The sequence below is a fragment of the Sphaeramia orbicularis genome, chromosome 21 (genome assembly GCF_902148855.1).
Source record: "Sphaeramia orbicularis chromosome 21, fSphaOr1.1, whole genome shotgun sequence".
Lineage (NCBI taxonomy): Eukaryota > Metazoa > Chordata > Actinopteri > Kurtiformes > Apogonidae > Sphaeramia > Sphaeramia orbicularis.
In genome coordinates this window covers 40,779,878-40,802,806 of record NC_043977.1, presented here as the reverse complement: position 1 = coordinate 40,802,806, position 22,929 = coordinate 40,779,878, and the positions used below count along the sequence as shown (strand labels likewise).

Sequence of the window (22,929 nt, the reverse complement as noted above, 5' to 3'; positions counted from 1 at the left end):
ACCAGGGTGGAATCCTCCGTGAAATAGCTTTATAAGCAGAGCCTCAGCAGAGTCTCTGCACCATTTGTGTAAGTCCCACAAAGTGTGCGAGGTGTTTCCTGGGTGTGTTTTGTGTTTTCTGTTTCTGAGGTCTTTAGAGAGTGACGACTGACAATCTTTGTTTTGATCTGATTTCTGTGTCAGACTTCTTTGTGTATCCTTTTCATTTTGTATTTTTACTCTAAGAAGCCTCTGGTTGTCTTTGATGCTCCTTAATGTATGATACAATTCTGTTACTCTTGAATTTATATTTATACAGATATACATATTTTTTGTATCTTTTTTTTTCAATTTCTCTAGTGCAAATATCCATGTCTACGCAGTATTATAGATAATGTAATGTGGACAGCTATCTCTTTTTTTTTTTTTTTTTTTTTTTTTTTTACATCTATGTATGACGGAGAATTTGTAAAAATGCTTTCACAGTCCTTGTGTGTAAAATGTATGTATAAATTAAATTAACCAACTTTGACTCTGGCCTTTTTTCACTGCATTTGCTGTTTGAACAGGTTGTGGTAAAGACACTTTACTGCTCACAGGTCACATATTTACATAGAATTTACATACACATACTCACAGATTATTAAAACATGTAAGCAGTTGTAAAAAAAAATTAACACACACACAACTTTGTGAAAACAATTGCTAAATCCCAAATGTTTGAAATAAAATCAGAACAATCCTATCATATAAAAGTAGAATAATTTCCCCAGGCTTTCATTATATGCTCTCAAATCTTAGAAATGAGAACTTTTTTTGTTTTGTTTGATAATTTTGGTATTTGATTTGCAAAATTGTGAGTGTACAATTAGTAATATTATTAGGATTGGGAATTAACTAGTTTTGCTTTTTATTTTTTTTATAGAATCGAATTCAGAAACTCTTTTTTGCCAAGCAGGTCTTCACTCAACAGGAATGTGCTTTAGTCTGTTAGTGTAGTACATTTATAACAGTGGGTTTAACAAACAGAAAACATAGTGTAAGGGGATGAACATGATGCAAGGTGTAATAAATACCATATATAACATACAACATAAAAGAACATAGATACAAATATAATGTGCATTGACTATAAACAATATCATGAAACAATATTCAGTGACAGATAAAGTGAATAGCAGTATAAATCAGTACCAGTTGGATTCTCTAGTCTTAATAATGAATTCAGCTGGAGGAGGAATAAACTGTTCATTTGATTGTTTGACATGAGGGTTTTATTCCTGAGAGTTTATGACCCAAACTGGGGCGAAGATGAACTCTGATGGAAGTCTGGAATTTCACTACCCTTGGCTTTAGGGTCTGATCAAGCGATAACATGTGGACACATTTCAGGTTCAACTGTCTCAGTCATGTGAGCAGAGTAACTTATGTGCATGTATTATACATATTTGAGTAGGTATTTATAAGTACTTTAACATTATGTACAACAAAATTTGCTGAGATAAAATTTTTAGGTTAAAAATGTCAAATTACTGCTCGGTAACACGTGGACTTGAAACAGACACCAATTTTTTAAGCTTTACACAAACATTCAAAACATGCCGTTCTTGACAGAAATTGGTATCAAGTAGGACAAAACCTTTTAGATATTATGTTCAGCTATGCTGAAAATAAATTTTGGTGTAAAATACTGAAAAGTCTGTGGAAACACATGGACGACTTTTTACCATTGCATGCATCATCGAAAATGTATCAAAAGATCATTACTTTCTGAAAGTTTCACTCAAATATCTGAATTATAAGTAACTTGAAAATAAAAAATTGGTATTTTTGTGGTAACACGTGGACAGGGACTTTTAAGCAACTCGCAAATGTTCAAACTCATAAATATCAATAATATTCACAAAATAATGAAAATCTAATACTTGAAACTTAACAATCATCCATTTAATTAACAGACTGAATACATTTTCAAATTTCTTAGAAAGAATTTTTGCGTCAAATTCGAGGTATGGCTGTGGTGTAAAAAGTACAATCAATAAAATCAGTGGTAACTTTTTTTCTACAAGTGGTATTTTAAAAAGGATAAGGATCTTTAGCTAATAAATGAACCCACTTGATAAATGATGTGTGCAAATGTACTTTTTCATGTTGATGTTCTTTTTCACTTCATTGGACCCTTTAGCAGGCTGAACAACATCCATTTCATGCATCCTCTTCTGTGGACAGAGATAGATTCTTTCTCAAGTCCACAGGGATCTTTACTGTCTGTAGAATGTTGAATTCCAAGTGGTTTTGTTCAAGATAGGAGTTGGTCAATCTTCACCTGTAAACAGAACCTTCCACAACAGAAATGAGCACAATAAGTGTGGGATTATCAGCATATTTCAGGAGCGTGTCAGACTGATGCGTGGAGGTGCAGTAGTGAGTATATAGTGAGAACAGTAGAACACAGAGAACATGTTCTCCAGCTTCACAGGCTATTTCCTGTGAGATACAAAGTCAGTTCTCCAGCTTCATGTTGATTCAGGCATATGCATGATCCTGGCAGGGTTTCCTGCAGAGTCCAGGTGCTGGTGTAAGGTGTTGTGAACATTTTTCTCTGCTGATGGTGAATAATGAAATAGAGACTTCTGCTGGCCAACAAGGTTTTTATTTCTTTGCAAAGAAAGATCAATTTGCACATGAGCAGTGATTGTGAAGAAAGACCCCGAGCTTCTGGCAAGATCCACCTTTATAGGGTGGACACCGTCTCTCAGGTGACACCTTCAGGGGTCTTCAAAAGAGTCCTTTTAGTTCAGTGATGGGCCCCCGGGTTTTACACCTATCCAGACAGGAACATGCAGTCACCTTTCGTTGCTTATTTACATACGCAATAAGACACCTCAGTAGGTTCTATAGAAAAGCAACAGTAGGGGGTGTTGGGGGAGGAGATGAGACAAAGAAGCTAAAATTCCATTACAAAGGCCAAGTTTATAGTGTCATCCATAGACCTGTTGTCTGTGTAAACAAACTGCACTGGATCCAGATGTGGATCTGTGATCGTTTGGAGAAGGGACAGTACCAGAGAACACAAGTGGGTAACGGATCTGTAGTCTCTGAGTCCTGTGGTCCTTGTTTTTTTGGGCTTGTGGTTTACAGGGTATATCTGCCAACATAGTGCTTCAGGATGGAGAGTCCAGCTGCTGCCTGGGGGCCCTGCCTCCTCAAAGTCCTGCTAATTTCTCTTTATGATTAAGAGAGTGGTTGTTGAACTGGGGAGTGGGGGGCTCTTAGGAGAGCCCTGAACCCCTGCTGATGTAAACAGCCAGGCCTATCCAAAACTGCCCACCTCAGTGGTCTGGATCCCTGCTGAGACAGGGAGGAGGAGCTGAATGGAGGTGGTGGTGGTGGGGCTAACACCAGTGACCCATTGTCATTCAAGACGACAACAGTGGTTTGTTTCAGGTATTACAAGGAAAGTCTTGATTTATACCCAAATAAATGATAAATAGAATGACATTTTATAATGTAAAATACAAAATGTGCTGCAAACAAAAGTGTTAAAGAACATGTTAACATATATTTTTGATTGACAATAAATGAAAAAGTATAAAGCAGTGATTGTGAGTAATTATTTCTCTGTTGTGCTGCTTTTATTTATTGTTACATTTGTTGATATTGCTTGTTTCCAGGTTTAATACTTAAAAGTACTCTTTAGTCAAGTTTCATATTTTGTCAACACGTAAACTGTAAACTAGACATATGGAGTTACTAATATTGGGATAACAGTTTTGGACATGAATAACTACCTAAAAATAAGTACACAATTAACCCTTTCATGCAGAGTGGTCACTCAAGTGGACAGTTTTTCTCCAGCTGTTCTCTTGTATGTTCATGGATTTTGTTGTTTTAGTTCAGTATCAGCCGACACAGCAGACTTTTATGCATCATCTCGTACACTGACATTCAGACCATTACTGTAACTTTGGTGTTCTAGATAAACCTGATCTGCACTAACTTGTTTGAGTCTAAATCAATTGCTTGTTGTTATTATTATTATTATTATTATTATTATTATTATTATTATTATTAATAAACAGTGTTTTTTTAAACATAGGTTTGTGTGTGTGTGTGTGTGTATATATATATATATATATATATATATATATATATATATATATATATATATATATATACTTTTTTTTTTTTGCATATTATCTCCATGAAGTGAGTAATGACTAGTATTAGAGTATGTTAACATGTGAGAAAACATCCGATTAGTAGCATTACATTTTTTTAAATTTCATAGTTTTCACATGGTGTATCAGTAAATACATGTTTTTTTGTTTGTTTGTTTTGGCTTCAAAAATTAAATGCATGGTGTCAAGCTGTGTGGACATTTTTGGAACTCCATGAAAAATAGATTCATAACAAAATTTTCAATCGCATTGTTTTTTTTGTTTTTTTTTTCATGCCTAAAGAGGAATGAAAACACTCAAGAAAATAAATATTGATTAAGGTTCTCACAATTCATGCATGAAAGGGTTCATTATATAACAATAATAATAACAATAACAATAATAATAATATGATGAAGAAGAAGAAGAAGAAAGTTTTTTTCCCCCCAACTTTATTAATCAAAATCTGGTTATACATTCAATCACTTTCATAGAAAAATACTTATTTTTCCAGACTGAGCTACAATATCAAACTTAAATGAGCAATATTAGTAAAGAACATCATAAAATAAAAGAATTATTAAAATAAAGTCAGAGGTCTAATCAGGAATCAACACATTAAAATTTTCATATACAATCAAGGCTCGTTTGGTTTTCACATGTCTCAGTGTCTTTTTGAAGTTTGTTATTTCATTTTTGTAAATTAAGAACAATGGGGGGGGGGGGGTCTTCACAAATCTACATTTGTGTATAAATTGTTTGGCCATAATAATCAAAGTGTAATACATAATTTCTCTTTTTCTGTTTTCCATTATAACACCAAATTTAATGTCTTTGTATTTCAGTTTGGGCGATTGAGTGTCCTTCTCAGATGTCCATTCTTGAAATGTTGTCCAAAAAGTCCTGGTGCATGGGCAATCAAAAAATAAATGTTCTAAAGATTCGATTTCAAATTCACAAAAAACACAATTTTTTTTTCAATATTAAATCTTTGTCTCATAAAGTCATTGCAAGGATAGATATCATTTAGTGTTTTAAAATGAGTTTCTTTCGCTTTTGGGGGTATGGGTAGAGTCAGGTATTTGGTTCTAATCCTGATTATAATTTCTTTAGGAAAATCTTTTAATACATTTTTCCGTTTTAATGGTAAGGGGAAAAGATTATATGTAAGGGCACCACGCAAGAATTTGTTTGTACATTTTTCTCCCATAAAATTAGCATCATCAGAGTACATGTTTTATGTCTCTTTTATACTTCTAGTAACACTTTTTTATGCTGCTTTTTAGATATTTATGCCGTTAGGGTTTTCTTTTTATATTTTAAGTTTTTATACTCTTTTATATACATTATTTATACTTTTTTTTATGGCACCTAGGATGATTGTACTTTTTAATTTCGTTGTACCTGTACAAGACAATAAAGACATTCTATTCTATTCTATTCTATTCTATTCTATTCTATCATCAGAAGAAAGTAGTTACTCAGGTGATTAACAGTTATGCACTATATTGCTAATGATAAATTAAGTAAAATAACATACTTCACATTTGATAAAGATAAATACAGATACAGACCTACAGAAAACACAAACTTTGTAAAATGACCTGGTGTGAGGTTCCAGTTCTTTCCAACTCCAGTGAACCTGTGTGAACTGACTCAAACAGAAGCTAGGTGCATGCCTCCTATACAAACACGTGTTCGTGTGTCCGTGCCGTGTCCACTGTTGTGTTACATAACACGCTGCCTCCACGCTGAAGTCGCAGGGTAGAACCAGGCCGGGTACCAGGCGGACAGAGCTGCAATCCACAATGCAGAGCGCATGGCGCGTCATTGGAGAGGGACGATGATGGCGGCGGTCGGTGCACCAGAAGTGATCACACAGCTGGAAAGCGCTGCCAAAGTTTTAATGGTGAGAAATTCCGTGTCCTTTTATCGGCTGTGTGTGGACGGTACGTGTGTCTTGTCGTCGTCTCCGGTTGGAGTTTGTCCGTGGGCTGTTTGTTCCTCCTGCTTTTTGTTGTTTCATGTGTTCAGTTTCACCGGAGAATCGGTATGTGAGCGATGCGTGGCGCAGCGCCTTGCCCGTCTCCATCCCGCAAAAAAAAAAAAAAAAAAAAATCCGCTCATTGTCGACACATTTCCCCCCTTGTCTCCCTTCTTCTCCTTCTCACAAGCCACCACCTCAGTTGTAATCACTTTAGACAACGTGGCTCCGTTTAACACAAACTTCATGGCAGCTTCGTTTCGCCGCCGTTTTAACGTGACATCAAGTTTTATGAGTGTGAGCGGAGGCAGTGGGAGCATCTGAGAGCTGATGGTTTCCCCAAAACAGCCTGTTAAGTCACCCACATTTAGCTTTAGCCTCTCATCTAAGTCCCAAAGCGCCATTTCCAACCGTTTCCAACCGTTTTCCCCATCTCCTAGCTTGTACAGGAACAAGTGAGTGTGGACACACCGGCTAGGAGCAAGTGGCTAACCATGTGCAGGTCAGGAGTGTGTTGGTTGAATTAGCTAGTAGCCTCAGCCTGGGTTTGTTTTCTGCCATTATGTTGGTAAAGTACGAACCAACAGGGAAAACAGCCTGTTGTTTGCCAGTTTGAACACCACAGGAACTCTACAGGCTTACAGTAACGACACTTATACTGTCCACATGTTAGCCAGCACATTAGTTATCATCATGTAGCACTGGTGTAGATGTTGACTTGTACATTAGCCTGGGAGACAACAGTAAAAAGAACTGTAGGACCTTTAGTTTAGTGGACCTGGACTGTAGAAGAGTGGTCTACATGTGATGGAGCTGATTCTTGAAATGACCATCACTGACAGCTTTAGAAAATAAGAATGAAATCAGTGTGTCAGTATCAAGTCTACATGTATAGGACATTGGAAGAAGAGAGATCAGTAACACAAGCATAAATTAAACCAAATATATTTAATAGATCAGGTGCTAGTATAGATCTTTACACATGTATAGAATTACACATGTCACAACATAGCATCTTTTTGGTGGTTTCAATATTTTTTGTATTAAATGACCATATGGAAAGACATTTTACAGACTGTGGTATATACTCAAGTAAAATGTACTCACTCATATTTCATAAAATATTTCAACTAATGTAACAAAATGAGTAAATATCTGAATGCGGCTTATTTTGTGCACTCACCTGTACTATTGTGGCTCTCATTCATAAGCTCTGTCTGTACTGTTTGATAGGATTGTACTGTATTTTGTACAAGAGGTTGGTGGTTTTTGAGTCTGTGGTATGGTTTGCAGAGCCCAGTTTTATGGTCCTGGACCAAGACCTTTCATACTCAAACCTGGTCCATGAGACAGAAGTAGAAGTAGTAGTAAATAAGAATGAAATCAGTGTGTCAGTATCAAGTCTACATGAATAGGACATTGGAAGAAGAGAGATCAGTAACACAAGCATAAATTAAACCAAATATATTTAATAGATCAGGTGCTAGTATAGATCTTTACTTATCTATATAGTTATACATGTCAACATAGCATCTTTTTGGTGGTTTCAATATTTTTTGTATTAAATGACCATATGGAAAGACATGCTACAGATTGTGGTAAATTCTCAAGTAAAATGTACTCACTCGTATTTCATAGTTTAAAATATTTCAACTAATGTAACAAAATGAGTAAATATCTGAGTGGGGTTTATTTTGTGCACTCAACTGTACTATTGTGGCTCTCATTCATAAGCTCTGTCTGTACTGTTTGATAGGATTGTACTGTATTTTGTACAAGAGGTTGGTGGTTTTTGAGTCTGTGGTATGGTTTGCAGAGCCCAGTTTTATGGTCCTGGTCCAAGATCTTTCATACTCAAACCTGGTCCATGAGACAGAAGTAGGCCCTTGTAGGCCCTCTTTACAGGTCAGAGTCCTCCCTCTGGTCACCGCTCTGTGTGATGTTCACTCTCCTCCATGTTTCTTATCCTCATTCAAATTTCCTGCCTGAATATGAGTCATGTGGAAGAACACAAACCTTTGTTCAAATGGTGATAAATACTGTGGTCAGAAAAGGGAGTTTTGACTAAACAAAGTAATTGATAGTATAATTTGAAACAGTAGAAGTTGTACTATCGCTGTAATATGTTCTTTATACTTTGAATAAATAGTCAAGAGCCATTATAGATCCTATGAGTATTAGGGCTGCGACTCTGTTGATTATTTTCTCTTTCCTCTTTTTTTCAATCAGTTCACTAGTTCCTTGATTTATAAAATACTTGTTTCCCAAATAGGACATCCTGAAATTTGTTCTGCAATCCAAAGATCTTGAATTTATTGTCATGGGAAGGAAGGAAATCAGGACTTTTTCTTGAAAAGTAACTCAGACTAGTTAATCAATTATTCAAGTAGTTGTTGCTGAAGTGAAAATGTAAAATTGTTTTTATTCTATGTGGGATGTTATGGAATTGAATGAAGCCAAAGCTTCCATCTAACCCTGATCAACTCACTGTCATTTTAAAGTAGTAATATGCTTTTATAAATGGAATTATTTTAGGTTATTGGCTAGAAGTTTGGGCATATTTTCAGTATTGACTACAACCGCTGCTGCGGACCAACAATTATGGCGTACTCGGAGAAATGTTCACTGGAAGTCTTGACCTTATATGTGCAAATATCATGACGTAACTAGTTACAGATGTAACAAATTAAGCAGGAATTAAAACAGGTTGTAGAAATCCACTCGATTTTTGCCAAAATGAATATAAAGATAGCTTTGCAGCACCTGTAGGGATCAAATTTAAACTTTATGAACTATTAGGGTCCAAATACACAAATAAATGTACCAAAGACTAATAAAAGTGGGTTTAGCAAAATATGACCTCTTTAAGACTGAACCAAGTAGTATCATAGTCACTACACGGAGAATTCCACAGGGTAATTTAATTCAGCTCAACAACGCAGTCCAGTTCTGTCTCTGATATTTACCCTCATTGTTATGACAGCAGTAACACAATACGGTTGAAAGTATCACAAACTGCAACCACCAAAACTGCCATGAAATTGCGTCAGCATTCCAGAATCTGATGCAGGACTCTTAACTGCATTTGTCTTAATGTACAGTTAATATTTATGATGAATTATTCAGAATTAGCCGAACAGGGCTGAGCTGTAGTGTGCAGTCTGAGCTGGATGAAACTGAGGATATTGTTGTTTTAAAGCAGAATTATGTTTAAAATGGAAAGGTTCAACTGTGTGAAAGGGGCACCTACATATAGGAACGGTTATTTTAATTGTTGAGTAATGTCTGGATTATTTTCTCAAATAATTGAGTTTTGTGCTTCATTACGAAGTCAGAAAATGTTGAAAAAAATTATCACAAATTGCTTGTTGAGTTATTCCATTTACTAAGGGGTAAAGGAAAAAAAAGAAAATATTCAGATTTAAGAATTACTCAAATGTTATTCAGTTATTAAAAATGTTGATAAATTCAGCATTTGAGAAGTGACTAGTGCACTTCTAACATGATAACATTATGCCAAAAAAACAAAAACAGTGTTGCAGACACTTAACACTGTTGAAGTTAAATAGGTATGGGTTATTATCTATTCAGCTGAACTCATGGATATTGAACTTTGAGATTGATTTTTATGCTTGCTTTTCTGGGATTTTTGTTGGAAGTATGAGGATGAGCTGTGGAGCTACGATTGTAACATTAGGAGTCGTTGTGCAACACATTTATGTCCCAGAACGTTACACTCATGATCGTTTTTATTGTGTTAGTCTCTGAGGGAAATAAGTAGCTTTGTGCAGCTGCTACATGCTCCTCTGTATTTGCCATATTCTCAAAAAAACAAAAAAAAAACAAAAAGCAGCACTGATACAGAGTGACACTGAACCTCAAAACAATGAGATGAAAGGTGCTGAATCACTGTAACCTGAGGGAAAAGAAACAGCTGGCTGATTGTGATTTGATACTACATGTGACTCTATTTACACTTTTATTGACACAACGAATTGTGTCTGTTTTCCATTAATAATACTTAAAAAATGGTCAGAATGTGTAGTCCAAGACATCTGAATTTGATTGTTTTCTACTTGTGAAGTTCGTTTGACTAAAGTGCTGCCATTGTGTGTCCACCGTCTCGTCATATACTGTTCTGAAGTGTAGTGTGTGAGTGTGTGTTAGGTTATAAAGTGGTTAGAGATAAAAGGGGCTTTCTTTCCTCTGCTGCCTTCAGCCGCAGTGCTGCTTTTACTGCAATTAGGCCTGGAATGTGACTTTCCTGCTGAGCTGTATCATGGCGACACTCCTCAATAAAAGTCTGTGTGTACATGTGTGTTTGTGTGTGAGTGCGTTCTTACACGGTGATCGCTGCAAGAACCAGATTGAATTTTTACCTATTAAAGTGATGACCCAGAATACAAAGTGAAGTCATTTTTTCACAATTACATGGGCCGTTAAAGTTATTTTGGGGTTCAGATTGGGCCTAAAGGGCCAGGGACCTGCATGTTGTCAGTGAGTTGTAATCATTCGATATACCACCTGTATTTAAAAAACATAAAAAAACTTAATTACATACTGGTGAAACTGTTAGTGTGGTTTTGTGTACATCTATAGAGCACTGGTTTCTTTTGTGGTTCTCACAGCATCGAATGCAACTTCACTGTTTGTCAAATAACTAGGACTGAGCAGGCACAAAAGCCAACTGGAACAGGTCGGACAATGAATCTTAACAACTCGGTCATTATTAATATTAATAATATTATTATTATATTATATATATTATATTATTAATAAGCAGAGTTTTCCTTTTCAGGTACATTGATAGTCATATCGTTAGTCTCAGCATGACTGCTTAAAGGAGTGATATTCTGCTTTTTAAAATGGAATTTGCATTTTAAACATTTCCCTGTGGTCTACATAAACTGTAAATGCTATGCTTGGGTCTGAATTCTGCATTAATTCAACTTCACAGGTCCATCTTCAACCCCTTTTCTGAGTAATGACATGAGAAAGGTCGTTTTGAACGCTGGCCCTTTAAATGCAAATGAGCCACTTCACACCCCACCCCCTCCAGGTTGTTGTCTGTGCTGCTCTGTCCCGTTCAACCAACAACTGAACATTTTAGCTGATCAACTCGAAATTTGGACATATTTTCAGTTTTTACTACAACCGCTGCTGCTGGCAAACAATTATGACGTACTCTGAGAAATGTTCGTCACAAGTCTTGACCTTATATGTGCAAATGTTGTGACGTAACTAGTTATAGATGTAACGAAGCGGGAATTAAAAGGGGTTGGAGAAATCCACTCAATTTTTGCCAGAATGAATATAAAGGTAGCTTTGCAGCACATGGAGGGTTCAAATTCAAATTTTTGGAACTATTAGGGTCCAAATACACAGATAAATGTACCAATGACTAATAAAAGGGGGTTTAGCTAAATATGACCCCTTTAAGATTTGTAAATGTATACATTCCTGACTCAGTGATGGTGGTCTTCAGAGACACATTTGCAAAGCAGCTATTTAACCTCTTTTTTGAAATATAAGGTATCAGTTAGCCTGTTTACATTACCATAATCTGATAAGTGGGAGTAATCAGATAATTGTAATAATCAGATGTGACATGTTGACATGCACTGCAGGAATGCGGTAATCAACAAACCCTGGTATTTCAGTCCATTATTGGATTTCGTTCGGAGTATGTGTATGCAGGGATGGTAGACTCAAACTTCCTATTATTGTCCTCTGCTCATGTTTTTTTTAACACATGCTCAGATGTAAAAGAATGACATAAATCAGGTTTAGGGGTATACATGAAGACATTGGTGTATCGGGAAGAAATCCAGGTGTGTTAATTAAATTTCTTATAATCAGATTATCCTTTTTATATGATCAGTTGAATAGTGAGATAACTCCAGAAATCAGATAATGATCAGAGTTTTAGTGTACATGTAGATGGGCTTAGGGAATCATTTCAACGACTAAAAGTGGGACAAAGGCTTTTTTAATTCAGTTTTGTGATTAGGACTGGACATGAATGAAAATACAATCGACTGTAATGCGCTATTGTGTGCATGTGTTGTCTGCTTTCACATTTTCATTGGTCCTTCAAACTGCTGGTTGTAAAAGACTGGCTCCATTCATCTTTATGCAAACAGGATCAAAGTAACAGAAGTGTCATATTTCCTTCATTGTTACATTTTCTGCTGTTTGAGGATTGATTGGTGCTGTTCTAATGAAACCGTTTTGCTGTTCTCCTTTCTTCTGCTATGGTTTAATGACACATAGAAAAAGTTCCCTTTAGGCCGTTCTTTTGGTTAGACTTTATTGTTCTGTTGTAAAAGGGTGTATATTAACACAAACTATGAACTGATCTTTTCCAAAAACTGGCCAAGTATTTTGGTACTGAAACCTAACCAAACAGTGACTGAAAAATTAATGTAAGTCACAGTTAATCACAAACCACAACCTCCTGCCTGACAGTCCAATGCACATCCAATCCATACACAGAGCCTTTTAATGTTGCTTTACTTGGTTTTTCTGCCAGAAGGCCCCAAAGGCTAGCTTTTCCTGGTACTGGTTTAATGGAAGCTGTGGGAACAGTGAATACCACCCACTGTTTGTCTGAAGTAGGGCTGCACAATTAATTGATTTTAAATCGAAATTGGATTTTTTAATTAGGACGATTTTTAAAAAAAGGGAAATCATCAAATCGATTTCATCTCTCTCGTGCCTCCCGGCCGCACGCCCACAGGCTACCATAGGCTCTTCCTCCTACCTGTGACAGCGGTCTGTCACAGAAGTCCGTGTAATGACTGGACTTTAAATCTGTTCATGAACCCGCAGTAGTGATACCAATGTAAGCCGCAATTCAAATATAGCTGCATGGGGATCTCTCATCTTACATTGTCCCGGATCCGTACCATACAGTCTTACTCTGATCCGGGTCCGGGGTCTCGGGGTCATCAGCCTCAGCAGAGGAGCCCAGACAACCCTCTGCCCAGACATCCACCAGTTCCGGAGATATCATCCTTCCAGCGTGTCCTGGGTCGGTCTCTTCCACGCATGGATCCCCCAGTTTAAATAGAACCGCATGGGGATCACTCATATTACGTGGTCCACGCAGGCACGACTGATACCTGGCTTACAGTAGTATCACTAAAGTGGGCCCAGATACCCCAAAAAGGAAAAAAAAAAAAAAAAAAAAAAAAAAAAAAAAAATATATATATATATATATATAATTAATTTATTTGTCTTACTTGCTAAATTTTTCTTTCACAAATGTAAGTTCTGTAACATAAAACCAAATATTATTTATTTTTTGAAAGATATTGAACTTTATTCAAAGCTGTTAGATAAATCTGGAAACAAAAAGGCTATAAAAACTATCATTATTTGCTCTGACTTGGACATTGCATTGTAGTGTATCCCCCCCCGGCACACTTGTTATGTTATTTTCTTGTTGTATACATTGTTTGTATACTCTACTTAATTCAATAAAGATTTAATGAAAAAAAAAAAAAACTTCTGTGGGCCCATCATGTGATACCATCACAGATTTGAGGTAGGGAGCAGTGACTTGCATTGCAGGCTGCTCATGAAAACAACATGCTGACTTCTGTTGTTTTTTGTAGTTTAACCCAGAAATCAAAATCGAAAATCAAGTTTTTAGAGGAGAAAATCAGGATTTTTTTTTTTTTTTTTTGCCAAAATTGTGCAGCCCTAGCTTGAAGGCACATATATTATAATGAAATAATTTCAATTAGGCTATCTTAATATTCAAACAACCCTACTGCTGCATTGTCACCAAAACTAATAATCCTCTGAAGTGTTTTGCTTACTAAATATTTACCAAATACTCTCAATGAATACTTAAGAGACTAACTTTTTGCTTAATTGGCTGTTGTCAGTTATTCGATCAGAGCTGACTTTACTATGTATTGTGCCAAAATGACAATCAACAGTTTGATTGTCTTGATTTTTCTGACATGATATATGAACTAAAAAGCTTATCATAATCAGCAGTAATGTATTGCATCTAAAATGTACAGTACATGCCAGTCTGTTTTCCACTTGGTACTCCTGGCATGGTAGCGCTTAGGAAAGGTTTGCATTTTAATTGTTGAAGGTGACATCTACACCTGTTTCAGTGTTTGTTTTTTAAGATTTTTCCTGTGTATGTCATGTACATTGAAAAACAATTTTAAGACTTTTATAAGCTTCACAGACTTTTGCTGGTAAATATGTCACATTTATGCAGGGTCATGTGTGTCACTAACAACACTTTTAACCACACACTTCTACTTTGCAAATCCTTGACACACACAAGTACAGTTTCACTGTGGGAGTTTGTTTTTCTCTGAGTAGATTTGCTTTTCATAGTTTTCACCAATTTCCATGTATGTTTTTTTTCTAGGCACCGCCGTCCATGGTCAGCACCGAACAGAGACAGCATGCTGAACACGTATTCCTCTCCTTTAGGAAATCCAAATCCCCATTCGCTATCTGCAAGCACATCCTAGGTGAATATCGACTTCATTGTCTGATTAGTGTTTTTGTATCCTGTATAATATTTGAGACATTGATTCAGAGAAAACATACTGTAATATCTGCTGATATACTCCTAGTGATCAAAGTATTAGAATTGAATTTATCATTTTAAAATTTATGTGAAATCTAGAGGAGAGATGTCAGTGGTAAAAGTAAAAATGACATAAAAGACAAACATAACACAGTTTTCCTGTCTTCCCACTCCAGAGACCAGTAAGGTGGACTATGTGCTGTTCCAGGCAGCCACGGCCATCATGGAGGCTGTGGTACGAGAGTGGATTCTGCTGGAGAAGACCAGCATCGAGTCACTCCGGACGTTCCTCCTCACCTATGTCTTACAGAGACCGAAGTAAGAAAGGCCCTTAGTAGTCACTTTGATGTTTTCTCTCTTTTTTGCATTTAATGTCCAGTGTTTCAGGTACGCTGTCTTAATTGTATGAAGAGGATATAGAAAACAAGGCCAGAGACTTGTGGCGCAATTATTCATGATCACGAAGGGATTGGAATTGACACAGTGTTATCAATACCAAAGACATTATCAGGTGGAAAAGACGTGGGGTTTCTGAAAATTTAAGGTCACATTGTCTAAAAAGATGTTCCAGCCCATTGGTGTTGCTTCTAAATGATCCAATGGACTTATTGAAAGTTTCAAGATACTCAAGTTTGGTGTCACTTTTGTAGTATGTAACTATCACAAAAACTTGCCAACATTAATAAAAATAATTGGGAAGATCATGGCTATGAGATTTTGATGGATTGGACAGTTCCACCCCAACCCAAAATGCTACTTGGATCCCATTCTTCCAGAGTTTTTTTTTCTTATTTTAAAGCTGCGGGAAATTTTCCTCACCAATTTTTTTTATCAAATCTGTAAAACCCCAGTCATAACCTAAGTATCATGAATCCGTAAGTCTTTCTGTGATTACTCACCTGAATCTCGTCCCTCACGGTGAACAATTTCTTAGTGCTATCCACCATAAACAAACCATGTGTTTACAAACAGAGCCGTGTGGTAACTTTTGATTTTTGTCGCGAGGTGCATTGTGGGAAGGGGAGGTTCGCGCAGCCGCCTGACAGCAGCAGCGCAACCATATGATATTATCTGGATGAAACAAACACAACGCGGAAACAGCTGAAACACGGAAACGGCTGGAGGGAAGCGGAGCTCTGCCTGGCTGCGGCAGCTGCAAGAAACACGACACAGAAACGATTGGAACTCCGCTTCCCCCAGTGCACCGTGCGACAAAATTCCGAAGATGCCCGAGTTACCGCATGGCTCTGTTTGTAAACACATGGTTTGTTTATGGTGGATGGCACTAAGAAATTGGTCACCGTGAGGGAAGAGATTCAGGTGAGTAATCACAGAAAGACTTACGGATTCATGATACTAAGGATATGACTGGGGTTTTACAGATTTGATGAAAAATTGGTGACGAAAGTCCCCTGCACCTTTAAGTTAAAGTGATGCTTGAATTATCTCTTCAGAGAGTTCATGGGGTTGATTGTAAGTATTTTGATCTACTGTCATATTTGGTGATTCCAGTTTGGCTTCTCACCTGAAATTACTGTCTTTGAAAGAACATAAAGGCTCAAAACTTAAAAGTAATCCTTGATCCAAAATGATCCATACATTGTATTTACTTTTGACAAATATATTGTGTTCAGCAGACACACTGCTTCCAATAAAGTCAACCTGTGGGATGAGAACAGTTGATTAATCAGTTATCTGCTTTTTTGTGCTCCAGCCTCTGTTACACAGTGTGGTTAAACCCTGAACCTTAAACTTTCACACAAACAGTGTCAAGTTTTTTTTCCATGCGATACAAGCCAAAGAAAACAACCTGCAGCTGTGACTGGCAATACTCACACATTTTGTTTCTCTTACTTCGGTGTTCAGTATTCGGTGTCATTAACCAGGACAAAGTGCTTAATGCTATAATAGTTGTGCTCTTATTATCTTGATTGAATCATGAATTAAATGAGTTTCTTTTTTTTTTTCTCCATCAGTCTGCAAAAATATGTCCGTGAGCAGATCCTGTTGGCTGTGGCGGTGATTGTGAAGAGGGGCTCCCTGGACAAATCAATCAACTGTAAAAGTGTCTTTCATGAAGTGGGACAGCTCATCAGTAGTGGAAACCCTACAGTGGTGAGAGAGTCATATATAATGCACATTTTAACAGCAGCTTCTTTTAATCATTTTTGTTAATGATGATGAGAAAATAAGCAATCTTCCTTTATCTACCTTCATTACACATTTCAGATCAATACATCTGTCCCTGTAGCTGAGGTTGGGGTTCCAGCAGTATTCTGTTATATGAAAATTAGTTTTTCATGTAAAAACTAATGTATATCCATCTGTTCTTATTCATTTAAGTCTCTTTGGTGCTTGAACAAATGACAGCATAAACATCCCTGCTGACATAAATGGTTGTTTTAAGTAACATGAATGACTACAGTAGTCACACTGATGGATTTATTATTCTGTGCTGTAAGTATATTAGCATGACAGATACATTTGTTTTCAGTCATACTGGATGTTGCCAGTAGGTGGCAGTAGTTCACAATTTTTTCAGTGATCAAACTTAAGCGCAGAGAAGCTCAGTTGTGCTCTCGCTTTGACCACAATGATGAGGAGGGGCCACCTGGCTTGTGTTTGAAATCTTGTATTTGGTTTTCCATCACTTTCCAAGAGTAATACTTAATCAAAAATTGGACAAAAATTTGAAAAGTTGATTTACTGTAAGGTACATGAGAATTGGAATCACAGAATAATATGCTAATAACCTCATGTCTTTTATTTAATGCTGTTTTCTCATTTATATAGACTTAGTTTACATTTTCTTTTTTCAAGATCCACAATAAGGCTTTTATGACAATCTGTTATTTGTCTGTGAACGTCAGCTCTAGTTTAGTGTCTACAAGGGGTCAATATATACTAATTCATATAGGACCTTTAAATTAATGTCATGAATTGTCTTGCTGTGCAGCTTGGTACAGTTCTCATCAAAATAAATTTTTAGTTCTGAGTTTTTAAAGATTAACTGATACTGCTCCCTCACTAATGCAGATATTTTCCAAAAAGCATTTTTTTTTTTTTTTTTTTTTGGGGTGGGGGTGGGGGGGGTGTCTTTCATCTACACCGAAACAGGATTATAGGCAAACAGGAAAACCGAAGCAATCAGAAAACCATGATGTCACTGTCACACTCTGATACACATGTATATTTTTTTGTCATATGACAAAAGCACAGATGCATTTGGAGAAGGAAACTTTTATGAGAGTTTAAAATATAAGGAATACACTTCAACAACTAAAACCAGCAGGTTACCTAAGTTTTAACTTAGCTTGTCATTGCTGCTTAACTTCATGGCAAACTAAAGACTCTGTATTGGTTATCCAATACTATCTGAAGATCCACAGTATAAGGTACATCAGAAATGAGCATTTATACTGTTTTGTAGTTGTTTTTGTTGTGTGGACAGAGACATTTTTCAAAACACAGATTGTGTAGTTAGGGTTAGGTAGTTGGATCAGTTTAGTGTGAACACCAAAGGTTGTGTGAACTGAATTTTGGGGAAAAAAAACAAACATAACAAAAAACACAGGAGGAGAAAAAGTCCCATCAAGAAAAATATCCCTATTAGGGTGGACAGAATAAATGTGATTATTAGTTGTGTTAAACTTTAAACCCTGCCAGAAACTCTAAGGATAATGTTCAGCTTTTCAATAGTTGTTGCTGAAATCCAATTTGTTTGCACAGAATGGCCCTATTTTAAATGAGGGCTTGTCTTCTCAGTGGAAACTTGTGCAGATTCCTCCAGTCTGACCTCATTAAAAACCCTTATTCTAACCTTTGACCTGTATGAGGCCCTTCTCTGTTCTCTCCCCTCAGTGATGGATTTAACTCCCACTGCACTTTGACTGATAACTATCTTTTCAGATGCACATTAATGCCCAGTACCTTGTTCTTAAACCCTAATGCTTAACTTTGTAATTTGACTGAAATTTGCTCTTGTGAAAAGTATTTATGTAATATATGATCACACCACCTTCTGTGCAGCAAACACTGGCCTGCTCCATCCTCACTGCTCTCCTCAGTGAGTTCTCCAGCTCCAGTAAAACCAGCAGCATCGGCCTCAGCATGGAGTTCCATGGCAGCTGCAAGCGTCTGTTCCAGGTTTGTCCCCCACCTCATTTCCTGCTCTGTGTCCTCACCTCTTGCCCAGAAGAAAATCAAGTATTTCTTGTTTCAGGCTAAGATACCTTACTCATCATTTACGCTTTTATGCTTCTTATTTCTTTTTTTCACACGTCTAGGAGGAGGGTTTACGCCAAATCTTCATGTTGACCATGGAGGTGCTGCAGGAGTTCAGCCGCCGAGAGAACCTCAACGCACAGATGTCGTCTGTCTTTCAGCGCTACCTGGCTCTGGCCAACCAGGTCCTCAGCTGGAACTTCTTGCCACCGAATCATATCCTTTGCTGAGATTCTCCATTATTAAAAAAAAAAAAAAAAAAAAATCAGATCTGTTTTTATGACTCGTTCTAAATGGAAATTCCTTTTATAACTCATAAGCAGTTTAGGGTAAACACCAAACAGTATATCAATTAGTCAATATCGGTTTGCATTATAGCATTACAAATCTAAAGCAGACGTTAAAAAAATTGGGTTGTTTTACTCATTCTTTAAAGCATCTAAAATCTCTAAAACCTCTAAAAACTAATATTTCATTAGCCAACATTAGCACTTGCTTCAGTGTTTCTTTGCTATTTGGCTGTATTCAGACTGAAGTGGCCAAAATCTGCTTTGTTTTTTCTCCTATAACTCAGATTCGTCTTCATATAATAGTGTAACAGCACAAATCACAGAGAATCTGATGTTTAGAGGTATGATTTGGGTCACTGTGGTTGGTCTAATTTTTTGGCAGTGCTACACTTTTTTGCAATCGGTGAGCAACAAATGATAAATACTGACTATGAAACACTGCATTTTAAAACCATTCACTGGAAATTTGATGGAGTTGCACTAACATCATTAACCAGTGCTGCTACACCCCAGAATTTAACAAAAATCACAAAAGTTAACTGTGATAATAAGACTGTAGTGTGTTAAGGTCTACAACCATTTTGTAGATTGTGTAGAACAGACTTAAAAGACAAGGGTTGAGCTAAGAGGGAAAAAAAAATGTCAGTGATGTTATATTGTGTTTCTGTGTTATGAGTTTCATGACATGATGAAAAAACACACGACTTTAATGTGTAGATTATATAGATTAGTATGTATATTCCCTCGTCGCTACTCAAGTATGTGTGTGCGTGTGTCCAGCTATGTGATGCCAGGAATGCATATCTGTCCATCAGTTTCACTTTGTAGTTCATCGCTTGTGCTTGTGCATTTCATCTCTGCAGTTGGCCACATTGTTGATCGAACTTAAGCGTCATGTATGTGCGTGTGATGTGTGTGCACGGCTCATTACAGCCTAAATCCCAACCAGCCTGGCATCCTCTCTGCCTGTCTGAGGGGATCTGGAGTGGCGCTTGCTGCCAGCCAGGGCCATGTATCACTTTCAAAGAGGTGTCTGTGTGTCCATCCCCGAATCATTCCAGCAGCCCACCACCCCTGCCTTGGCTTGTTGAGGCTCCCCTTGGTATGCCTGGCACGCTTAGTTCGATATGTGTGTGATCTCAAAGATGCACTTTTAAGTCCTTGTGTGTGTGTGTGGTAGTCTGTTCAGTCAATTTTTAGACAACACATAAATTTGCTTGAATGTACAAATGGGTGCATGAAGCCACCTATTGAATGTGGGGTTAAAGCAGGATACTGAGGATGTGTGATACGGTAATTAATCTCTACAGTTAATTATTCCATATATTCTATACTTTTATTTATCTTTCAAGCAAAAAAAATACCTCAAGATTTGAGATTCCTAAATATGAGAATTTGCTGTTTTTATAGTGCATGTAAACAAACCCTAGTCAACTGTCTTTCAATGGGGATTTCAACTGACAGCATCTTCTTTTTATACTTCCTCTTGTTGTCATTCAGTCTAGAAAAACTAGTTGCTCCAGTTTCTGGGATAAATTGCCTTTTTCCCTTAAGACTGAAGTCTAATGGATCTTTAAATGTACATCTAAGTGTAGTCACAGAATTAATCTACTTAAATCAAGTGTATTTAAGGTTGTGGTCTGTTTTCTTGCATCTTTTTAACATTGGCACAGATTTTCTCCTGTGAACTACAGATTTCTAATAAAACCATCTAGGCCATTAAAAGGAACTGTCATAAATAATAAATAATAATATTGCTTGATAAAGTACCATTTAAATCCCAAATCCTTCAAGGATATTACAATTGGATATCAGCTTTGAAAGCAGTCATTTCTTATGTGGACTTATATATAAATGGTCATTAACATAAAAAATGTGTTCCCTGTTAAAGCGCAAGTTGATTTTTCATGATAAAAACAAAAACTAGATAATACGAAAAATGCTTATCTTTCAGAATAATGAATAATTTTCACTTAATGCGAACAGTGCAACTTAGTCTTTTCAGTACAGACTGTTACTGAAAGATGAGCCTGTTTAATGTCACTGGGGCACAAATCTTCTACCATCATATGGAAGTATGATGTGCAAGTGTTTTGGCATATGTTTGCTTTCTCTTGTGTGTATATATATATATACAGGTACATACTCACCTTTACTTAAAAGCTGTTTGATCCAGATAACAGCAATGGACCACCATGCTGTGAAACTAGTAATAAGGGTATTTGCCCACACTTGATATAGGTTAGCCCCCACTGTAAGTAAATAATGCTGCTAGTTTGTTTTAATGCACTGAATTGTTAAAATAAATTTGTTAATTTTACAACCTTCAAAGTACAATGCTTTCTTTTGTAGCCAAGTAAAACACTTTAAATCCAGGCTTGGTTAATGGCCAGGATTTTTTGTTTTTATATATACATACCATACATAGATGGTACCATTATAAAATAACTCGAGTTCTTCTTGTGGTAAGAGTCATTTAATAGTCATATGGCTGTAGTTCATCAGTTTACGGAGGCTCTGTCAGGCTGTAGAAATAGCATATGAATTGTCAAATCAAGTGGTGTTTTCCTTGAAATTGTGTGCTTATGTGAAGCCTTTAAGTGTGTGTCGGTTGTTGAAAAGGAGAGCAGATTGATGAAGACCGCTGAGAGGCCTGAATAAGTGTAGCCGCCTGTCTGCAAGTGTCACAACAGGCCTGTTCCTGTGCCATGCGATGTGAGTGTATGCCAGTATGGGTATCAGGGGGCCTCTCCTTAATTGCGTGGCTGACAGCCGCCGCCTTTCACACACGAATACACACACTTCTCAACCTGCTCAAAGACCCTTTTTTAAAACGCCTCTCTCCCTCAGATGAATAGAGCGGCATGCGTGTCATCTGTCCTCACCGCTGTCTGAACCGCAGCCCTTGGGCTCTGGTGTCATGTGGAGGCACGCTCCCCGGGCGTCGGTACGACACCGTGTCACTCCACACTGGGTTTGACTCTGGACAGGGTCGTGGTCAGGGCTCGCGGCTGTGATGGCAGTCAGGTGCTGTAAATGGCTGTTTAAGCTGACAGACAGATCACTCTCTAGTCTTTTTGCTGCAGTAGATGAGTAGTTGATTTTATACCTATTACATAACAATCATCCAATATCTATCCTTTTTATCCTTACTCTTTGATAGAATTCTTTTCCCCTCTAATACTCTGTGGTGGTAGCATTTTTTCTTTTATTTTCTCACATCTGCTCCTTTCTGACCACATCAGAATGTGGAGATTTCATGGTATATGTTGTTTCTTGTTAAAGCATGGCCGTTCCAGCAGTAGAGGAGGAAGTACCCAGATCGTTTATAGCCTTACTCCAGAATAGACACACTCTTATAATGAATAGTTCTATACCCAAAACCTTATCTGAGGTATCATAATATATAAAGAATCTAAACCTATCTAAAAAGTGCAGAATGGCCAGAATAGTATATATATTACTGGTTGCAATTAATGTATTGCTGGTAATGGTTGAGCAACAATGGTTTTGTTGCTCAATCTGTGATCTATATGCATTAATAGGTCAATCCCAGACTCTGTTTAGAAGTTCTTTTTGATACGGGAAAGCAGGTATGATTTCAGAGGTGTTTGTATGTTTACTGTACAAAAAACTTTCAAATGTATAAAAAGATGTATGTCTGTTATTGGGTGAAATTATGGAATGACACAAATATAAATTTAAAGTTGTCCAATTCATTGATG

General features: G+C 37.0%; 1 protein-coding gene across 1 annotated transcript in view; it reads left to right on the top strand.

Annotated features, from left to right (window-relative positions):
- The first annotated feature begins 5,958 nt into the window (after positions 1 to 5,958).
- xpo4 (exportin 4) overlaps positions 5,959 to 22,929 on the top strand; it is a 74,824-nt gene continuing 57,853 nt past the window's right edge. The window contains exons 1-6 of the mRNA XM_030125164.1: positions 5,959 to 6,048; positions 14,526 to 14,631; positions 14,867 to 15,008; positions 16,667 to 16,805; positions 18,720 to 18,836; positions 18,977 to 19,130. Coding sequence (XP_029981024.1) covers positions 5,959 to 6,048; positions 14,526 to 14,631; positions 14,867 to 15,008; positions 16,667 to 16,805; positions 18,720 to 18,836; positions 18,977 to 19,130 — 748 coding nt within the window. The remainder of the gene's footprint in view (positions 6,049 to 14,525; positions 14,632 to 14,866; positions 15,009 to 16,666; positions 16,806 to 18,719; positions 18,837 to 18,976; positions 19,131 to 22,929) is intronic.